Source organism: Leptopilina heterotoma, unplaced genomic scaffold, assembly GCF_015476425.1.
Source record: "Leptopilina heterotoma isolate Lh14 unplaced genomic scaffold, ASM1547642v1 Lhet_260, whole genome shotgun sequence".
In the NCBI taxonomy this organism is placed as follows: domain Eukaryota; kingdom Metazoa; phylum Arthropoda; class Insecta; order Hymenoptera; family Figitidae; genus Leptopilina; species Leptopilina heterotoma.
The window spans coordinates 320,995-342,339 of NW_025110970.1; the positions used below are offsets into that span (position 1 = coordinate 320,995).

Below are 21,345 nucleotides of genomic sequence, written 5' to 3' on the forward strand. Positions count from 1 at the left end.
TAATAGTTTAGAACTTAAAAATAAACTGAGCAATCTTGTTATGGACGATAATTATACTTTTATTTCTCTCGACGTAAGTTCTATGTTTACAAACGTTTCTTGTGAACTGGTCATTCAGAGTTTAGATCGACGTATTCATTCTATAAGACAGAAATGTAAGATTCCTTTCTCAGATATTATCGACTGAAGGTTTGTTTACCGTTCAATGAAAAATGTTTCTTTAAGTTGTCAAATATTCTCAAAGAGTTTCATTTTACTGCGATTCCACTTATTAATAAAAACTCCAATTCTATAATTAGACTTGGTAAAGATGCATCTAAAAAATGGGACAGAACAAATGTTGTATACAAGTTTGACTATAAAGATTGTCCAGCAACATATATAGGTGAAACAAAACGATCATTGTTAACTCGCATAAATGAACATAAAAAAGTAAATGATAACTCTGTAGTTTACCGCCATCGAATTAATTGTAGGGTAGAGTGGGGTAAAAAAGCCACATTTTTACTTTTGATGCTGTAAAATCTGTATTTAAAATTTTGTTCTCAAATTTCCAATTGTTATTGAAAGTTTAGTTATTAAGCTTGAAAATTCTTGACGGAAATATTTTTTATCTCATGAAAGGACTAAGTTATAAGAGTTTTACGGAAGCACTGTAAGTGGCTTTTTTGCACCACCTGGTGGGGTGAAAAAGCCACCCTACGATTTTAGCAAAACATGTTATCAATTTAGGTATTTTTATAGTTTTCCTTTATTTATATGACAAATAGTCTTATTTGAAAAATATTTTAATAATTATGAAAGAGTTTTTAGCAAGCAAAATTGAAAATTATATTGAGTTTACCTGTTTTCGATTTGCACTGCCAATTTTTCGTACCTTTTTTAGAAGTTCTCTTTAAGTTTCACCACAGATAACATATTTCGTTGCAACCGTTTATTCATTGTTTATTTTTTTAATGCACTTTGAACTACTTTTTCGTCGTATTTAATTAATTTTATTAAATAAACACGAGAAATTTTGTAAAATAAGAAGGTTAGTTTAAATAGAAAACAAGTGAATTTCACAAAATATTCAATGGATTTTTTGCCCTGGCTTTTTCACACCCAAGACCAGTTATTAAAAAAGCAAAAATAAATTGTTAATTCAGTTCAATTTCCAAAAATTAACATTGTATACGTTTTCGGTATACTTTTCTCCTTATGTACAAACATTTATTTTTATTATTCGTTCACTTAATCAGACTGTAATATGTTTGAAAAGTTCACCAAAATGTTTTCAAAAAAGCAACAAAAAATTAAAATTACAATAAAAACAGTATTAATCTAGGTACAACATTCAAACTAGATTCAAAAGTTGCGTATTACCTAATAGTATTTATATTCTTAACAGCTGATAAATCGGCTTAATAGTTTTTAAATAAAACTCAAATGGCTTTTTTACACCATGGCTTTTTTACCCCACTCTACCCTAATCATGACTTCGATTAGGAAAATGCCAAAATTTTGGACAATGAACCAAATTTTATAAAACGACGAATATCTGAAATGATCCATATAAAAACAAATCATTCCACTATTAATAGAAAGGAAGATATTTTCACTCTAAACAGAACCTTTTTTCCTCTTCTCAGACGTTTAGACTCTTGTCTATAATGACACAACAATAACACAACTTGCTCCCTCTATGATAAAACTGTGTTTACATTTAGTTCATTGACTTTTTCTTCATCTTGATTCTTTTGACTTTCTCGAAATAGCAAATTTTAATTTATTTCAGTTGACACTGAACTAGTGTGTTGAAATGTCTTCCTTTCACATGATGAAATTTTTCATTTTTAATTTTGATATATGTGGAAATTGTCATAAAAAAATATTTTTTCTCAATGAAATCTTTTTTATATTGACGAGTTAGAACGTAATTTTTATGTTTTAACGAATCTGGTAGGATATTCTTTAAACATATTTTCAGTATAGTGTATACCTAGTGTTGTTTTAAACCTTTATAAATATTGAAGTGTTTTTCTGTTTAAATAAATTTAGCCTGATGAGGTTGGCAAACCTTAGCCAACGAAACGTCGCAATTTTGACGATACATTGAATTTTTCAATTTCTTCACCTTCCCATGATCATTTATTTTACTACTAACAATTAAACTATGGAAGGATTTAACGCTTATCACTCAATAAGAGCTGACTTCGTTCTTTAGAAAACACATGTATTAACCTGATAAAAATAGTGAAAAGTTTAAAATTTATATTATTTCGAAAAATAGCTTCGGGACCAAAGAAAATCTTTTTCCAATGTGTGTTTATTTAGTGATCAAGTAATTACTGTATAATTTTCGTAATTTTTCATTTTTCTAGGTAAAAGTTATGTACATATGAAAATCGTGAAAATAGTGCCAATTTTAATTGCTTATTTTTTCACATTTGTGAAGAAAAAAAGGAAGAAAGTGATAAAAAAAAATGAAAAGTTAATCACAGGTACTTTATATTTCATAAGGTTTTATTCAATTTAATGATTTCTCTTTCTCACATTTAGTGAATTAAATTTGCAAAATTAGGTTATTTGCAGGTGAACTTTAAAATCATTTTTCATTTAATATTTTTTATTAATAATTGTTTCTATCAATTTATAATACTAAACTAATTCATTCTTAATAAATTCTAATAATTTTTTTACGTTTTCATAGTAAATTATTTGTTTTCTTTAATATTTTCTAATAGACAGTTTTTACGACTTTATATACTTTAGATGCTTATATTACAATAAATATGAAAAATATTTTAAAAATTCTTTTTGTTCAGTGATTCTAATGTCTTTAAAATCATTATTGCAAAATATTATAATTTTTTAAATTTAGTTGGCAACGACTTTAGTCCAAATGTAATGGAATGACTCTTTTCGATTAATATTTTGTTAAATGTGGAATTTAAATTATTATAAAATTTTAGTTATAATGTTTTATGGTTTAAATAAATTAATTAAATTGCAGTATATTTCATCTAAACTAACAAATGCCATCTTTAATAACACAGTAGTATTGCTGTATAGTACACGGAAAAAAGTGGATATTCAAAAAGAAGATATTACCCCTAAACATTTAAGTGCCAATAAAAAACATCTACTTGAGTAGGATGGGGCAAAGCTGACCGGTGGGGTAAAGTGATATGAGCGTCTCACTGCGGGGAATTTTGGTAAAATGTGACAAAATTTTTTTAAAATCATGTTCGTATTAAAAAAAAAAAAAAAAAAATACTCCTGCGTAACAAAATTCAAGCGAATTTGATTGCCATTTAAAATTTTTAAAAAACAATTGCAGATTCAGAAAGAGCGAAGGATAAACTTTCGAAGGTTAAAAATCAGTCTTCATTACTTCCTATTATGTACTTTTCCCATAATCCGGAGGGTTTAATCAACAAACTCTAGAAGGTTTCACCTTCTTAAATGCTTCCAATCAAAAGTTCTTTGATTTCTACACTCTCTTTACTAAAATTCACCACAGTCCGCCTCTACAAGGGAAAATATTCGTTATCTCAGAATAACAACACCTGAAAAGACTGAAATTTTTGACATTTAAAACCGAAACCCTAATACCAGAATCCTCACCCTCGAAGAAAAAACCGAAACCGAAAAATGACGATTATTATCTCTGCTATTTTTGAAAATCGCAAAAACTTAATTTATTTTCAATCGGCTATAGCACCAAACTAGTGAAGAATAACAACTTATTTTATATATAAAGTTGGGGCAAACTATAAGCTTTAATTTTAAATAGGTATTATACTATACTATATTATATATTATATTATTATTATTATTATATTATTATTATTATTATTATTATTATTATTATTATTATTATTATTATTATTATTATATATTATATATATTATTATACTATATTATTATACTATACTATAGTTTTGATACTATTTAGGTTAAAGCAATGTGTTGAATTCCTATTTAACTGCCCGTTATAAAGCCGGCTTATAGCATAAGATTAGGGCAGTCTACTTTTCGCCGCCAACTCGCTCCCGTATACCTGCTCGGCGTCGAAATTTCGCTCCCGGGCCCTTCCCCCACTCTACCTACTTTCCGGGCACCGTCAGTCAGACATACATGGTATGAACTACTTCTCCCCCCACAAAGATGCAGTCAAATTTTCTACTCTCCCCTCCCCTAGTATTCAGTTCTTTACATAAATTCGATTATTTTCAAATAAGAAAATTCTACACAGGATTTCTATTATATTATTTTTAATACAATTTTAGACAATCAATCATTCTTTTTAATAAGAATTACACTTTTGAATAATTTTACTTAAAGGGTTATACCTGTTTTAAGGCTTAAAAAAGTGTTTTTCAAAATTTTTTTATGAGTAAACGGTGCTAAGTTTCTTGTAGACGTCCGCGGCGAGCAGCAGAAGTGCTACATTTTTTTTGAATTCCTTAAAAAAATGTTATTTTTGAATATAATTGAAATTAGGACAAGAATTTTTTTGACATTTATGAAAATAATTGAACTTTGGAGAAAAATTTTGTTATTTATAAAGATAATTGCGATTTTTACGAGAATTCTCCTTCGAAATCTGAGAATAAAATGACAGGGGAAGGGCGTCAATGAAATTTGACTGCATCTTTGTGGGGGGGAGAAGTAGTTCATACCATGTATGTCTGACTGACGGTGCCCAGAAAGTAGGTAGAGTGGGGGAAGGGCCCGGGAGCGAGATTTCGACGCCGAGCAGGTATACGGGAGCGAGTTGGCGGCGAAAAGTAAATCGCCCATAAGATTATGGTTTTGCTTAAACGTCACATTATCCAAATTTGAAATTAACTTGACTACAACTTTTGGAATTTTCTAAATGTCCACTTTTTTCCACACTAAGAGACCTTTGGGTATGCAGCAGACTTTCGATAGGCTGCTGCTGACCATTCTGTTGGGTTGCTGCGATACAATTTTAGGCGCGTGACTGTCCAAAAGTTGTTTAGCTGCAAACCAGCTGTCACATACGTTGTTATGCTACAGTCAAAAAGGTCTCTCAGTGCACGTTTCATGCAACCTACATGACACAGTATCCTGCTGCAAACTTGTGTTGTGGATTAAACAGTTTGTAAAGTTACGCTGTATACTTGTGGCAGGCTGAAGCTGAACCAGATAAGGTTAATATTAACAAAATAATTTATAATATAATTAATAAATAAATGTTGAATTAAGAAAATTGACTTCATTGCCATGCTCTAGTTAAGAACCTAACTTGCCGCAGAAAATTTTAAAAATAAATATCTAAGGGCTGGGATTCGAATCCAGTATCGATGCGCATAAACCTAATAATCTAACTGAGCTAAATAAAGAACTAATAAAGAGAGAACCAATCTTCCTTTTAAGAAGTTACTCTGAAAAAAATGTCAATGCAAAATTAACAATTTTTCGTTAGTCAAAATATTTGTAGTTATATTAACTAAATTTTTAATAATAGTAATTAAAATTATAAAGTTGATTTTACTTTTTAAGATGGTTAAAATAGTCATTTTAACTTCTCTTGAATTTATTTTGTACTTGGTTTTGATAACTAGTGACAGTTGGTAAAAAGCGAACTACATTGAACAAGTTAAACAAATTTAATAAAATTAACACAAGCTTCTTAGTAAAACCAACCATCTTGTTAGGTTGTTACTGTTTTCATTTCGCGTCATTGAATGTGCTTGTCTTTATTTTTGTGAATTTTATGCCGTTTCATTTCTTTTTAAAATATTTAACAATAATCGGATTGTTTCACTATTAAAAGAGTCGGGCTTAGAGGTTTATGTCCAAGATTTTCATTATTTCATTGAGAACGAAATAAGTTTTGAAATGTTTCATCACTGGAAATGAATTAAAAGAACTGATTCCAAAGATGGTCTTAGATTCTCTGAAGCAAGTGTTAAATATAAAGAGAAGGGAACACCAATCGAAAATTATTTCAAAGAGTGTCTTGACTCAAAAACACAAATTGGTAGATTCATTTTTTCATAAAATTTTCATATTTTATATACATTTACTACAATACAATAACTAATTATCAACGAACAAAAATAAGATTATTTTAACAAACAAAAAAATTATTAAATCAACTGATATAGTAAATTTAACTACATTCTAGTAATAAGATTAACATTAACTATGGTAGGAATGTAGAATTAACTAATTTTTATTCGTTTTGTATATCAATCTCCTTCATAGTAAGATAATAACCAAAAAAATTAATTAAAGTAACCAATTTTTTTAGTATCAACAACTTAACATTTCTAGGTAGATTTTACCAATGAAGCTTTGCAATCCTTCTAACGAACCCTTGCACTTGGTAAAATCTTAGTCAACGGGTAGCAAGTTATTTTTCAGTGTAGCATCTTATTGGTTCTACCTTAAGAGCAAGGATTGATTTTCTCTTGTCAGTCCTTCATTTAACTTACACGGAGAAACTTTAGTTTGGAAAATTTGATATTATAATAATTATTTTTACAAAAACCAATAGTAAGAGAGGATATAGAGATGAAAATGACATTATTTCCTACTTCTATAGTGCAAAATACATGAATAGAAATCATTTAAAATTATAGTATACTATTAGTAATTACAATAGTGAGTTGGAATGATTAATAATATGGCAGCGTAAAAACGTCAAAGCGTCGGCGTAAAAACGTAAATGCATGAGAGTGAAAGAAACAACCTTATATCTCCATCTCTTTCACTCTCATACTTTAACGCCGACGCTGCGACGCTTTAACGTTTTTACGCCGACATTGGACGGCACCTTAACTCGGCTGTTTTCTCACTCACAGCAGTGAGTCAGTATCAGTGGGGTTCAGAAGGTGTAGTTAGATTCCCTGCTAAAAATAAAATCAGAAATAAAGAGAAAACGTCAGAAATTTTGATGTTTTGTGACTACTTTGACGATTCCTGAAGCTTTTGGTTAATTCTGACTAAAGGATTTTTTATGCTCCTGTTGAATCCTGATGTTAATGGATTGTGATTATTGAGCATTGAAATCTTTTTTTTTATTTACAGCCCCTCACCGAAATATAGCCGGTAAATGTAAAGTACCGTTAAAACTTGAAATTTGTGCGTAGCCCTTTTTTCACAATAGAATTGCGGGTCTATTGTTACGAGGTTCGGGTCTCCAACCTAATTTTTATTGCTCAAAAGTTTTGCAATTTTAAAATTTCAAGTAAAATGAATATAAATTCAAAATCTAGAAATCTCCACAATTACAAATATCTAAAATTTATTATAAAAAACATTTTTTTAAGGAAACTGTAACGTATCTCGAAAACCGTAATTGTTAAATAAAAAAGGATATCATTTTTGAATTTAAGTTCTAAAGGATATACTGCATGCATAATAAGAGCATATTGTTAGATGAATTCTAAGTCGATGAAAAACAAGTATAATGTTTAAATAAATATGAATATAAACAAATAAAAAGATTCCCCTTCAATTTTATGACGGTCAGTCGACCTTTTTCAAGGTAAAAAAGGGTGTCGACTTTGTATAAAAAACCTTACTACTTTTGAAGCTTTCTGATTAAACATGACTCAAGCCTGACGTTCTGTGGCTGCAATCGTAACAAATGCAGCCTAAAAACGTCAGAGATTCTGACTAAATTTCTGTCGTTTTGTGATTTTATTTTTAGTAGGGTTGCGCCAAATATCTTGTTTCGGTTCTGCACATCTCAACACTCTTACGTTATATATTTAAATGGGTAGTTCTACAAACAAGGGAATATATGATGTCCAAGGTTGTTTTATACATTAATTTTTAAAAAAATAAAATTATTTTTAATGGGAACTGTAGTGCTTAATGATTACTATTATGCCACAAAACGTTACCCGGTTTCAAAAAATAAGCATTCAAGTGCTAAATTCTCAGTTTCCTGGCATGTCCCAATGTGAAAATGAAAGTTAATAAATTATATAAATATTATTTTTAAGCGATTAAATACAAATTTACACTTGGATAATAATTTCAAATAGTTGTACTTTACAAAGATTAAAATAATTGTTAAATTACTTGATATTTTATTTAAAAAATATTATCTTGAATTTTGTCCATCGAATTAATTCTCAGTTTCCTGGCATCATAAAAAACGTTAAAAATATTAAGAATTTTCATTCCGATTAATTCACCATTTTTCACAGTGCTTAGTAAAGGTTAACTAAATATGAAATCACTTGCATTTTACTTAACTTGCATTTCAATTAACTAAAATTGTGTACTTTGTGACCGAAATGACCATTTGGTCAGACAAATTCTCAGTTACCTGGCACGCATTTTTAAAAAAGATATTTTATGTTTTTATACTTTTGTTGCTCGAGGTGTCGAAGAACCTTATTCCCTGTTGACCAGTATGCTTTATTTTGTTATTAAGCATTATTTTTAAATTTTTTAGACGAAAAATGACCAAATTCTCAGTTTCCTGGCACTTTCTGACAGAATACACATGTGCTTAAGATGTAAAATTTATAATTTTTATTTTTTTGATTGGCCACTTTTAGGTAACTTTGATAATACTTTTAACTTGAATTTAAACTACTTTTTAAAACCTGAACGTAAAAAAAATGTTCCAAAATTTTTTTCATTTTCGTCCTTCGTTTGTAGAACTACCCAAATACGTGACATGCGTGTGTGAGTGGAAGTGCAGAATCAAAACACGATATTTGGCGCAATCTAACCACGCCTTTATAATCTCCTTATATTTATACTACTCCCACTACTGCAGTTAGCCCTCCTGTCTCTAGTCTTCTTGCCCCGATGCGAAACGTGGAACGTCCCGAAGCGAGATTAGGCAGAACTTTCAGTTTTTGCCACTAGTTGTTCTCTCACATGCGAGAACAATGTTTGACTGGATTCGGAGCGTCTCAACACCAGATTCGAAACAACTCAAACGCGACAAGCAGAGTATCACACAGCGACGTCTAGCGAGAACTATTACGCCTCGCCTCGGACTTCTCTCAGTGTGTCGTTTATTATATATGAATTGACATAGGGGCGTGGCTTATTCAATATGGCGGCTTATATACCCCAAAATAATGCAAAATACACGTGTAATATCAAATTTTTTTCCAAAATGCTAATTAAAATAAAAAATATTTTTGCTCGGGCGAATACGACTTCTTCCCATAGAAACATGATTGAAGAAAATCGCGTTCTTAATGCCAATTATATTATTATGATTGGAAAACTTAAAAATAATGACAGTGACAATGTCAGTTTGACAGCTTTGTGTTTGCAAACTTCTAATTTGAAAGAACTGCCGCATGAAATTAATAATTATTAATTATTATTTATGTTTGCTTTTTTCTTCATTTATTACAATTTATTTATAAATTTTATTTTGAAAATAAAAAACATGATTAAAATTTTGTTCACTGTAGGTTAGGTTACTCCAAAACAATTTTCAACTGTAGATAAATGTAAATAATTAAAAAACAAAAAGGTACACTCTTTTCTTGATTGTAACTTTATTTAATTTCACAGCGATTTTCTAAGCCTTTAATTTATCCATTTTTCCCCTTTTCCAAAAAAAAAACCAATTTCTATAATGCAATAATTTGATTTTGGAAATCTATGTAGAGATACTAATAAGTCTTTTTTTGCATTACTGTTACATCCAGAAAGTGAACAATTATCCCGATAAGAAGTTTTAGAGCGATTCACTAGCTTTACACCTTCCATTTTTCGAAAATTAAATATATTTACATTTGACACTGTTAACTTTGATCAAATCGGGGTATTTAAATAGTTTGATTTTCCGCCACCAGTTGGCGTCCGATTTATGTCAATTCCCATGTGAATGTGTGTATTATTATTAGAGTATAAGTTCGTTATATTAGTGTTATAAAAGCGTGCGTTCCTCAAGAATATGTACATAATGTATCTAATATGTGTGAGTATAATATAATATGTTTCCTGTGATATTTAGAAGTGGAAGTGGAACATCCAATACCGACTGTGGCAAAGTTTACTAGTGTCGAGTGTGACCTGACTTCATCTTTTTTCCGCTATTGTTGCGTATGGCATTCCAAATTATATATCAGTATTCCCAAAAATCTATAGCAATTTTATTTTCTCACGAGATGGATTTTTACCATAGTTTTTGTAAGTTTCATAATTCTTTTTTAATTATTAAATATACACTACCGTCCACGAGTATCAGGACGATTACATTCGACTCTATGAAAAAACATGCCATCACTTTTTCAATCATATCTCGGAAATTAAAGGAGATACAAAAGAAACTTAAATACGGTTAGAAAGCTGATTAATTTCTGCGTAAAATAAGCCATCTTTGAAGTCATTTCGTTAATTATTTTTTAAGTTGTAGAGTGAGAAAGAAATAACAAAAATTATCAAATTTTCTCATTTTTGTCTTTTGATTTCAACTTTTTCATAAATCTAGAAAAATTTAGATAAAATTTTTCTAAAAACACAGAAATCTTCGTTAGAATTTCAGCTTTAAAACAAGCCTTCAAAAATTAAAAAAGGTTAATCCATCTTCGATATATCATTAAAAATGTGAAGCCGTGTTTCGACCGATTGGTGCATTGAAATTCAACTGTGACGACTCGATTCTAGCTTCGCGTGGCTGCGAATGGAAGAGAAAACAGGAACTGATTTATGCTGGGGAATAATAAATAATGATGTTTCACAAGTAATATAAAGAAACTCGAAAGTTCATCGTTCCCCCGCATGAATTCGTCCCTGTTTTCTCTCTCATTCGCTGCCGCGCGAAGCCAGAATCGAGTCGTCACAGTTGAATTTCAATGCACCAATCGGTCGAAACACGGCTTCACATTTATAATGATATATCGAAGATGGATTAACCTTTTTTAATTTTCGAAGGCTTATTTTAAAGCTGAAATTCTAACGAAGATTTCTGTGTTTTTAGAAAAATTTTATCTAAATTTTTCTAGATTTTTGAAAAAGTTGAAATCAAGAGACCAAAATGAGAAAATTTTATAATTTTTGTTATTTCTTTCTCACTCTACAACTTAAAAAATAATTAACGAAATGACTTCAAAGATGGCTTATTTTACGCAGAAATTAATTAGCTTTCTAACCGTATTTAAGTTTCTTTTGTATCTCCTTTTATTTCCGAGATATGATTGAAAAAGTGATGGCATGTTTTTTCATAGAGTCGAATGTAATCGTTCTGATACTTGTGGACGGTAGTGTATGTCTGATTTATATAATATGTACAAAAGTACTTGCTCAAATAAGTGGTTAAAATAAAACAAATTATTTTGCCTGATTTTGCTTTCAGTTTTTTCTTAATTCTGCTTCTTGCACTGATTAGAAAAACTATCTACCTTTGCTCGTTCCAACTTACAAGTAAATCTACCGAAGTGTAAATCTTCAATTTTAATTAAACATGGCATAGATGTAGTAGTCGGAAAAATAATAGACACGTATTTTTTATTTTAAGCTGCGAGCTTATCCATTTTTAAGGGTAGAAATCACCTCTTCAAGGAATAAGGTGTAATGTCTCAATTAGGGCCTATGGAAAACTATCTTATCATCTAATGTTCTCATTGCGGAGTTTAGTTTTCAGTGGTAGTGGTAGTTTACACTTCGGTGGGTTTACTTGTTTGTACAGATCAAAAATTTGAAAGTGCAGATCAGCTTATGAGAGTTTTGTAATCGCTACAGTTACATTTTCACAGTGTAATTTTTTTTGAAACTTCAAATCTTGTAGTACAGTTGTTTTTAGGTTTGGAAAAGAAAATGAAAAAAGGGTTTTTTATGGAACTCATTAGAGTTCTGTAAGTTCCCCGTTGAACTCATGAAACTCTCAATTTATCAGAAACTAATTTTTCTTTATTCTTCAAAGTCTTGTAGTTTTGTAGTTTTTAGGTTTGGATAAAAATGTTAATAGGATTTTTTATGGAACTAAATGGAGGGCTCACAGAATTCTAATCAGAACTCTTCTAACGTAACATGTTTGGATTTTTGAATAATTATCGTTTCTTCAATGTTTTATTATTTTGACTTTGTATGATCAGAACTTGACAAACATGTTATAATTTTTAAAAATATTTAATAATGTTTTGTCAAAGTTTTCAACGTAAGTGACAGTACCCACTCTTTGAGTATCCGGACGGATATTTTCAGCTAGGATGTAGAGATTTATACACACGGAGAGAAAAAATAAGGTAACGGTAACTGACTCAAGTAAAAATCTTATAATAAACGCATGGCAGTTTTGACCATCGCATCGTTGCCGGGCTCTCTAATTGAAACTGCTTGACTCATATATAAGGTTAAATGACAACATAATCTAAAGCAGTCATTACTAGATTTTTTTCTCCGTGTACAGGGTAAATAATCTTTTGTACATTAACCCATTAACGCCCAAATGTCCAAAATTTTTGACTGAATTTCAAGGTAAGAATTTTTATTCTAAATGATTAGACTTTTAAAAACCCGAAGGGTTTACTAAAACTAGGTACTAGGGGGTATTGAGGTCCGCTCTTTTAGAATCCAGGGTCAAAAAAGCATTTCGGCCATCAGGGAAACCAATATAGCGCCCAAAATGGAGAAAATACCGAAAAAATCGTAAGGTTTTTTTTTTGAAACACGCTTTTCACATCAATAAGATTTTTTTGAGCGGGTCTCATGTATGCTATAGGTGGATAAAATAGTTGTACTTTCGAACTGTGTACTTGAAAACTTGAAAACTTCAGATGGCGGATCCAAAATGGCAGAAAAATTAGAGCAAAATACTTTATAAATAGCAAATGCATCATCAATATTCAAAACTTAATTAAAATCATTTGAAAATTACTTCTCGGGGGTTTTCGGGGTCGCTGATTACGAATATGAAGTTTAATTTTAAATCCAATATAGCGGATAAAAATTTTTGAAAATCGATAAAATTGCATGAAATTACTCACTCGGGGGTTTTTGGGGTCGCTGATTACGAATATGAAGTTCGATTTTAAAAATTCAAAATGGCGGATCCAATATGGCGGATAAAATCTTTTTAAAATAGATAAAATTGCATGGAATTACTTACTCGGGGGTTTTCGGGGTGGCTGATTACGAATTTTAAAAGTGCAATTTTAAAAATTGAATACTACAAATTCATAAATTTCTAGTTATTTTGTAGATAACCGTCACGTTTTTCTGGAGTTGCCCAACTCTCACTCCGACAAAGTTACTTAACGTACGACAAAGTTTCTTAACTTTGTCTTCATTTTTAAAAAATTTTTTGAACAATTTTTAAATATTTTTTTGTATTTTTAAATTTTTTTAATTTTGTTGTAGGGTGTTGTGGGGTGATGTGCAACGTTTTTAGGGTTCCTTACACCTACGGTGTATCGGCGGAACCCTATTGGTGAGACTCTGTTGTCCGTAGCCAAATCGTGCCCCCCCCCTAGCGGCTAAACTATTTGACCTAGAGAGCTCAAATTTGGTACAGATATGTATTTTCACACGTAGATTACAGGAAAAATATAGAGAATGTGTTTGGAGATGATGGTCATAGCGTTGTCAAGGAAATAACAAGATTTTTGGCCAAAAATGCATAAAAAGTGACCATTCCCCCCCCTTAACTTCTAAACTATTCAACATGGAGGGCTAAAATTTAGCATACTGGTGTATTTTATCGTGAATATTACAGGAAAAATATAGAGAACTTGCTATGTATTAATGTCCATAGCATTGTCAAGGAAAAACTAAAAAAAAATTTGAAATTTTTTTTTTTTTCTAATTTCTATATTATTTGATCTAATTAACTAAAAATGGGTTTATTAGTCTATTTTTACAGTCTGATCATAAAAAATATATTTAAAAATCTAAAAAAAAAAAAAATTAAAGACAATTTTTTTTTTAGATTTTTTAACAAAAAAATTTTTTTTTACATTTTTTAAAAATTTTTTACAAAATTTTAAAAATAAAACAATAAAAACAGCAACAAATTTTGTTCCTCTACTTATTATTGTTTACAATATTAGATATATACAATACTTTAATTTTTTTATTTATTTTTTTTATCAAATGATATTAATATATTTTTTTAATTGTTTATTTTAATTCTACCAATTACCGATAAATGTTGCAAGTATTGTTTTAATATTTGTGTACGGAACCCGCCATTGCAGTGCGAGTTCAACTCGCACTTGTCCAATTTTTTTTTCGTTGGACGAAAAACATGTCAAATATTTAAATTTTTTAATATTTCAAAATTGAATGACTCAGAGGCATTATAATAGAATATTTCTGCATTATTAGATTTTAAGAATTTTAAATTTTTCCTACAAATTTTTCGCTTTTTCAAAAACGTCTGTTTTTGCATTTTCCAAAAAAGTTGGGGTGATGTGCAACACCAGTAAAATTCACGTATGTAATCCATAAATATCGATGAAAATCTCTTTAATTATTAATTTTAGGCTTTTTCAATGTAAACTAATCGAAATCTGCCAAAAAAAATTTACTAAGGTATAGTTGACCTCTAAAAAGTGGAGATTTCACCAAAAAAAACAAATTTTTTGTTGTTTAATTTTTTATTTATTCATAACTGAATAAGGAATATAATAAAAGGAAAATAACAAATAATTTTTTATTCATCATGTGAATCACAGTTATGGCACGTAAAAAGTAGTTACGTCCACCCCAAAAAAAGTGTTACACATCACCCCAAATATGATATTTTGCGAAAAATGATTTGTACGCAATACAATGCAATGAAAACACAAAATATAAACAGATATTTAAAAACACTTAAAAAAAGCAACAATAAGTACATTCTTATCTATAAAATAAATTAAAACTCTTCACGAAACGACTAGAAATGTAAAGCGCGAGAAATATTTCCTTCCCGAGAAATTTAAGTGAACTTACGTACAGCAAACCTGGCTGCGAGCTGTCTCGTGAGTTTTATATCAAAAACAAGCTACTGAGGATACAAAAAAATGTCAATACTTGGCTCTGTTCAATATCGAACTGTAGATCAGAAATCGGCGGTGTTGCAATTTTATCTATTTTAAAAAAATTTAAAAATCAGCGACCAGGTAATCAGGTAATCAGCGACCCCGAAAACCCCCGAGTAAGTAATTCCATGCAATTTTATCTATTTTAAAAAGATTTTATCCGCCATATTGGATCCGCCATTTTGAATTTTTTAAATCGAACTTTATATTCGTAATCAGCGACCCCGAAAACCCCCGAGAAGTGATTTTCAGATGATTTAAATCAATTTTTGAATATTGATGATGCATTTGCTATTTATCAAGTATTTTGCTCTGATTTTTCTGCCATTTTGGATCCGCCATCTTGAATTTTCAAGTTGTCAAGTACACAGTTGGAAAGTACAACTATTTTATCCACCTATAGGTATACATGAGACCCGCTCAAAAAAATCTTATTGTTGTGAAAAGCGTGTTTCAAAAAAAAACCTTACTATTTTTTCTGTATTTTCTCAATTTTGGGCGCCATATTGGTTTCCCTGATGGTCGAAATGCTTTTTTGACCCCGGATTCTGAAAGAGCGGACCTTAATACCCCTTAGTACACGGAGAGAAAAAACAAGGCTTTTCCCCGTGACTTCAATTCATGCCTTTTCAGGTAGCAGTTTCACCGGATTTCCCGATGAATTTCATGCGTTTAGCGGTTAGGCCACGCCTTAGCCCTAGAATCTCACCGGGAAAACCCGTGAGCGTCCTGCATTTTTACTGTGATAATTTTCACGCGTTAAATGCGTATTTTTTCATGGGGAAAAGCCTTGTTTTTTCTCTCCGTGTACTGAAGGGTTTTTAAAAGTCTAATCATTTAGGATAAAAATTCTTACCTTGAACTTCAGTAAAAAATTTTGGACATTTGGGCGTTAATGGGTTAATAAAACTAATAATTAACATGCACACCTAACCAGAAAATAAATTATTATTAATTAAATTAATTATTTGAAGTAATTAATTAAAAGTTTTAAAATGAATATTTATTACTGAAATCGTCTTCTACGTTTCACCCACATTTGTAAAATTCAAAATACCTCATGAGCTTTTTAAATATAAAAAAGTAATAAGTAATAAGTTAGTCTGAGACAATCTCATCTTTCCTAAAAGTGTCATTTTTTTATCAATTCGCTTGAAATTTGCAATCATATGTGAAATTTTACTGATTAATTAACCCATTAAGGACGGGATGGACAAAATTTGTACATAATGTTTAAGGACACATTTCAATCTTAAAAAAGGCCAAGAAAAATTTGTGAATATACATTTCTTATGTATCAAAAGTCGCTCTTTCGAATCGCGTTCTCAAAAAAACTAAAAAATGTTAAATAAACAATTTAAATAACAATTTTCAAGAAAAAACACAAATTATAAAAAATTTTTTATTGGTTTTTTCAATTTTTTTATAGCTAAACCCTTCAACATAACTTCCACTGTAAGAAATATCGCGTCAAAAATAGTAGGGGAACAAGTTAGGAATATTTTGAAAATTTAAATTTTTAAATGGCTGCCTCAAAATGGCGGCTAAAGTCACTTTTTTATAACAATATTATAAACAAATGGAGGAAATTTTCAAAAATAGTTAATTTTGCTTGAAACTTGTTACTCGGGGGTTTTTGGGGTCGCTGATTACGAATATAACAATAGTTTTCCTAAATTCAAAATGGCGGATCCAATATGGCGGATGACTTTTTAAAAAATTGATCGGATTTGCTTGAAATTCGTTACTCGGGGGTTTTTGGAGTCGCTGATTACGATTATAACCTTAGTTTCCAAAAATTCAAAATGTCGGATCTAATATGGCGGACAAAAAATATTAAAAATTAATCAGCCATTAAAGTATTTGGAATATTTGTAATGTTGCCCGATTCTCACCGCGTGGAGGTAAACGTTCTTTGGAGAATCTTTTTTTTTATTTTTTAAATTTTTTTTGCTTTTATATTTTATATTTTTTTTTTGTTTTTGTATTTTTTATTTTTATTTTATTTTTTAAATATTTTTTACCGATTTATAGAAAAAGTTGATACTTTTCTTTCTTTAATTATGTATCTTTGTTGTGTGATACTGAAAAACACAGCTTGCAAAAGTATTGATTGCATTGCTGGCAAAATAAATACGTTCTTATTTCACAAGAATAGTTTGAACAGTATTTCCTCTTTTTTGACGTTTGAAGCTTGTGATTTTTCATATTATGAATTTCACTTTTAGTCAAATTATGTCTGACAATCTCTAACCCCCAAGTAACGAATTTCAAACAAATCCGATCAATCTTTAAAGCAGTCGTCCGCCATATTGGATCCGACATTTTGAATTTTTGGAAACTAAGGTTATAATCGTAATCAGCGACTCCAAAAACCCCCGACTAACGAATTTCAAGCAAATCCGATCAATTTTTAAAACAATCGTCCGCCATATTGGATCCGACATTTTGAATTTTTGGAAACTAAGGTTATAATCGTAATCAGCGACTCCAAAAACCCCCGACTAACGAATTTCAAGCAAATCCGATCAATTTTTAAAACAGTCGTCCGCCATATTGAATCCGCCATTTTGAATTTTGGGAAACTAAGGTTATATTCGTAATCAGCGACCCCAAAAACCCCCGAGTAACGAATTTCAAGCAAATCCGATCAATTTTTTAAAAAGTCATCCGCCATATTGGATCCGCCATTTTGAATTTTAGGAAACTAAGGTTATATTCGTAATCAGCGACCCTAAAAACCCCCGAGTAACGAATTTCAAGCAAATCTGATCAATTTTTTAAAAAGTCATCCGCCATATTGGATCCGCCATTTTGAATTTTGGGAAACTAAGGTTATATTCGTAATCAGCGACCCTAAAAACCCCCGAGTAACGAATTTCAAGCAAAATTAACTATTTTTGAAAATTTCCTCCATTTGTTTATAATATTGTTATAAAAAAGTGACTTTAGCCGCCATTTTGAGGCAGCCATTTAAAAATTTAAATTTTCAAAATATTCCTAACTTGTTCCCCTACTATTTTTGACGCGATATTTCTTACAGTGGAAGTTATGTTGAAGGGTGTAGCTATAAAAAAATTGAAAAAACCAATAAAAAATTTTTAAAAATTCGTGTTTCTTCTTGAAAATTGTTATTTAAATTGTTTATTTAACATTTTTCAGTTCTTTTGAAAACGCCATTTGAAAGAGCGACTTTTGATACATAAGAAATGTATATTCACAAATTTTTCTCGGCCTTTTTTAAGATTGAAATGTGTCCTTAAACATTATGTACAAATTTTGTCCATCCAGTCCTTAATGGGTTAACTAATATATGCTTTTTGAAATTAAGTGAAATTTTGCTAACCTAGATTTAGGAGGATTGCTGAAACTAGCAGCAATCTACAAGTTTCGTTGCTGTGTGGGTAATGAGTACGAAACTAGTAAAATGTTTAAATAAATATGTGAAAAAATAACAATTTATGGATCTTTTCATTTGTTCAAGTGAACCAACCTCAAATTAACAGACTTTCTGAACAGTAGATTTTTGACAACTTGTTGCTATTATAAAACAGCATTAGAGGAACTTCTTTTTAAAATATAATCTTAGGCCATAAAATAAATCTTAGGTTGTATATTTTTAACAAACAAAATGAAAAAAGACTTTTTCTTATTTCTGAGATATTTATTGTTCAATAAATAAAAATTAATTAACAAACTGGTAAAAGTTAAAACTAAAAGCTTTAAAAGGGTTATTTCAAAACTACTCTCACTTAATTTGTTCATAAAATATACCACTTTTTATTAATTTATTTATTAAATAATTAATATCTTAAAAACGAAAAAAAGGTCATTTTTTAAGTTGAATTTTGAAAAGTATATACTTTTATCTTAAGCTATATTTACTCTCTAAATCTGAATAAGCGCTAAATATACAACAAATTCCAATTAGCGTATAGGTATGCGCTGAGAATTAGTGAAATTTCATTAAAATATCAGTGAAATTTCACTGATTCATTAGCGCATATGCGCTAATTGGAATCTGTGGTATACTTTTCGCTGGGAATCTGTAAAATTTCGCTAATTCAAATTTAGAAAGTAACCTCCCTACAGTTCCATTTATTTCTTTAGTAAAATTTAAATCGAGAGTCATAATTATAGATAAAACTCTCAGTGTAACTTGAAGCTGAATGGTTGTATTTAATTTCAAAGTAAAACTTTAATAGTCAAAATTATAAATTTCTTTCCTGCAAAATTGAAAACTAATGAAACCGTAGGAGGGTTAAAGGCAAAAAATAAAAAAAAACGGGCAAATTTAGAATTTTTCCAATTTTTTTCTGCATTTAAAAGAGACAACTTTTACTTTTGAGATGGGTACAGTTGATTAAATTTTATACATATATTTGTGTATTTATATATTTATATAAGTATAAGAAAGTCATGCACACCTCAATCTTTCTGCCCTCAACCACGTTGCCGTGTAGCCTCTCACGTGCCCGGTCCGCGTCAGCACTATTTGCGAATGTTACAAAACCGAATCCCTGCATGCAAGGACAGACAAAAACAACATGCATTAAACTCAACTTACAAACTGATGCACTCCACATACACAACTTTCCTCGACATTTTATTATTAATTAAATTACAGTTCCTTCCAATACTTATTTTGTATTACATTGTAATATTTCAAATTCTAAATATTAATAATTCCCTTTGTAGAGAGAAAAATAATTGTCTTTAAGAACAAATCATTTTAATCGAATTTAAAGTTCTCTAAGTTTAGCGAAAAGTGATACACAAATTTAATATTCAATTAAAATGTTGAGTAAAGGTGTTTGGAGTGATTTATTTATTGCTTACAGAGACGCACCAAACATCGTGCAACAATTATGAAAATATTAAATTAAGGTAAATCATCATATAATGGTCATTGTCACAATTATTACATGTCAATTATTATTATTATATAATTATATATAAATCAATTATTATATATCGATTAGAATTATATATACATATGGGGCAAAATTCCTCAACTGGCCAGGTCAAAAAATGAATTTTCTCTAAACTTTGCTAAAATGTTACTATTATTAGTAGAAGTGTAAATATAATTTTTTTTTTGAATTTGATAAAATATTTGTTGAGTTAATGAGTTTCAAAATTTTGATTTTTTTGAAAATATATTTTTTTCGATTTAATATATTGATAAGTAAAATTAATCAAATTTAAAGTATGAATAGTGATTTTTAAAGAGGTTTTCACGAGCTATAACCTGGTGATGAAAAAAAAGTTGTGTTATTTCAATTTGACCTTGAAATTCAAGGTCAAACTCTTAATATCAATATGTCTCAAAATCGATGTTTTTTATTTTTTCTAACCTATCCCAATCGAAAGCTTACCTTTTTTCCTATGAGCCATGTAAAAATCAGAGTGGGACCATGGAAATTTTTGAGGAAAATAATAATTTATCATTATTTTACATAGAAAATGATGATTTATATTTAATTTCTTCAAAAATTTCCATGGTCCCACTCTGATTTTTACATGGCTCATAGGAAAAAAGGTAAGCTTTCGATTGGGATAGGTTAGAAAAAAATAAAAAACATCGATTTTGAGATATGTTGAAATTAAGAATTTGACCTTGAATTTCAAGGTCAAATTGAAGGGCTACATAAAATAAGGGGACGAACAACTTTTTTTTCATCACCAGCTTATAGCCCGTGAAACCCCTTTAAAAATCACTATTCATACTTTAAATTTGATTAATTTTACTTATCAATATATTAAATTGAAAAAAAGATATTTTCAAAAAAATCAAAATTTTGAAACTTCATAACTCAAAAAATATTTTATCAAATTCAAAAAAAATTAATATTTACACTTCTACTAATAATAGTAACATTTTAGCAAACTTTAGAGAAAATTCATTTTTTGACCTGGCCAGTTGAGGAATTTTGCCCCATATATAGATAATATGTCACGTCATTATAGTAGTAGACATATTGTTAATACTATTGCTGTTTTTAGGGATGGCACAATGATTATAGACGGAAAAACTTTGTTCAAGAATTATTCCTGAATTTCTCAGGTGCTCTTCTAATAATCTAATGGCTTCGAAATAATTGTTCTTGATGCTGCGACTGAATATCTTAGTCACTGCGCACCGAAGAATTACTGAATTATTTAAGAAGGAAGAAGTAGAATATATGTTTCCCATCTATAATATCTGAAACACGTCAGTGTTTCAGTAGCCGAGCAGTATAAGCTTTTAAGGACAAAAGTCGGGAACGTGAAACGAATCAAGTCTGAAGTTCGAGTACTCTCGCAGATAAATTTTTTTCTCGCAGTTCACATTTTTCGATTCTTAAACCAATTTAGAAATTCTTCGTTGAAAATT

General features: G+C 29.7%; 1 protein-coding gene across 7 annotated transcripts in view; it reads right to left on the reverse strand.

The window, feature by feature from the left end:
• The window catches only part of LOC122503420 (RNA binding protein fox-1 homolog 2), a 411,323-nt gene that overhangs the window by 146,440 nt on the left and 243,538 nt on the right, over positions 1-21,345 (reverse strand). For 5 of the 7 annotated variants that reach the window (XM_043613948.1, XM_043613949.1, XM_043613946.1 and 2 more), the window contains one exon: positions 19,397-19,489. The exons of the other annotated variants lie outside the window; for them this stretch is intronic. In XM_043613948.1, coding sequence (XP_043469883.1) covers positions 19,397-19,489 — 93 coding nt within the window. The remainder of the gene's footprint in view (positions 1-19,396; positions 19,490-21,345) is intronic. 7 annotated transcript variants of the gene reach the window in all.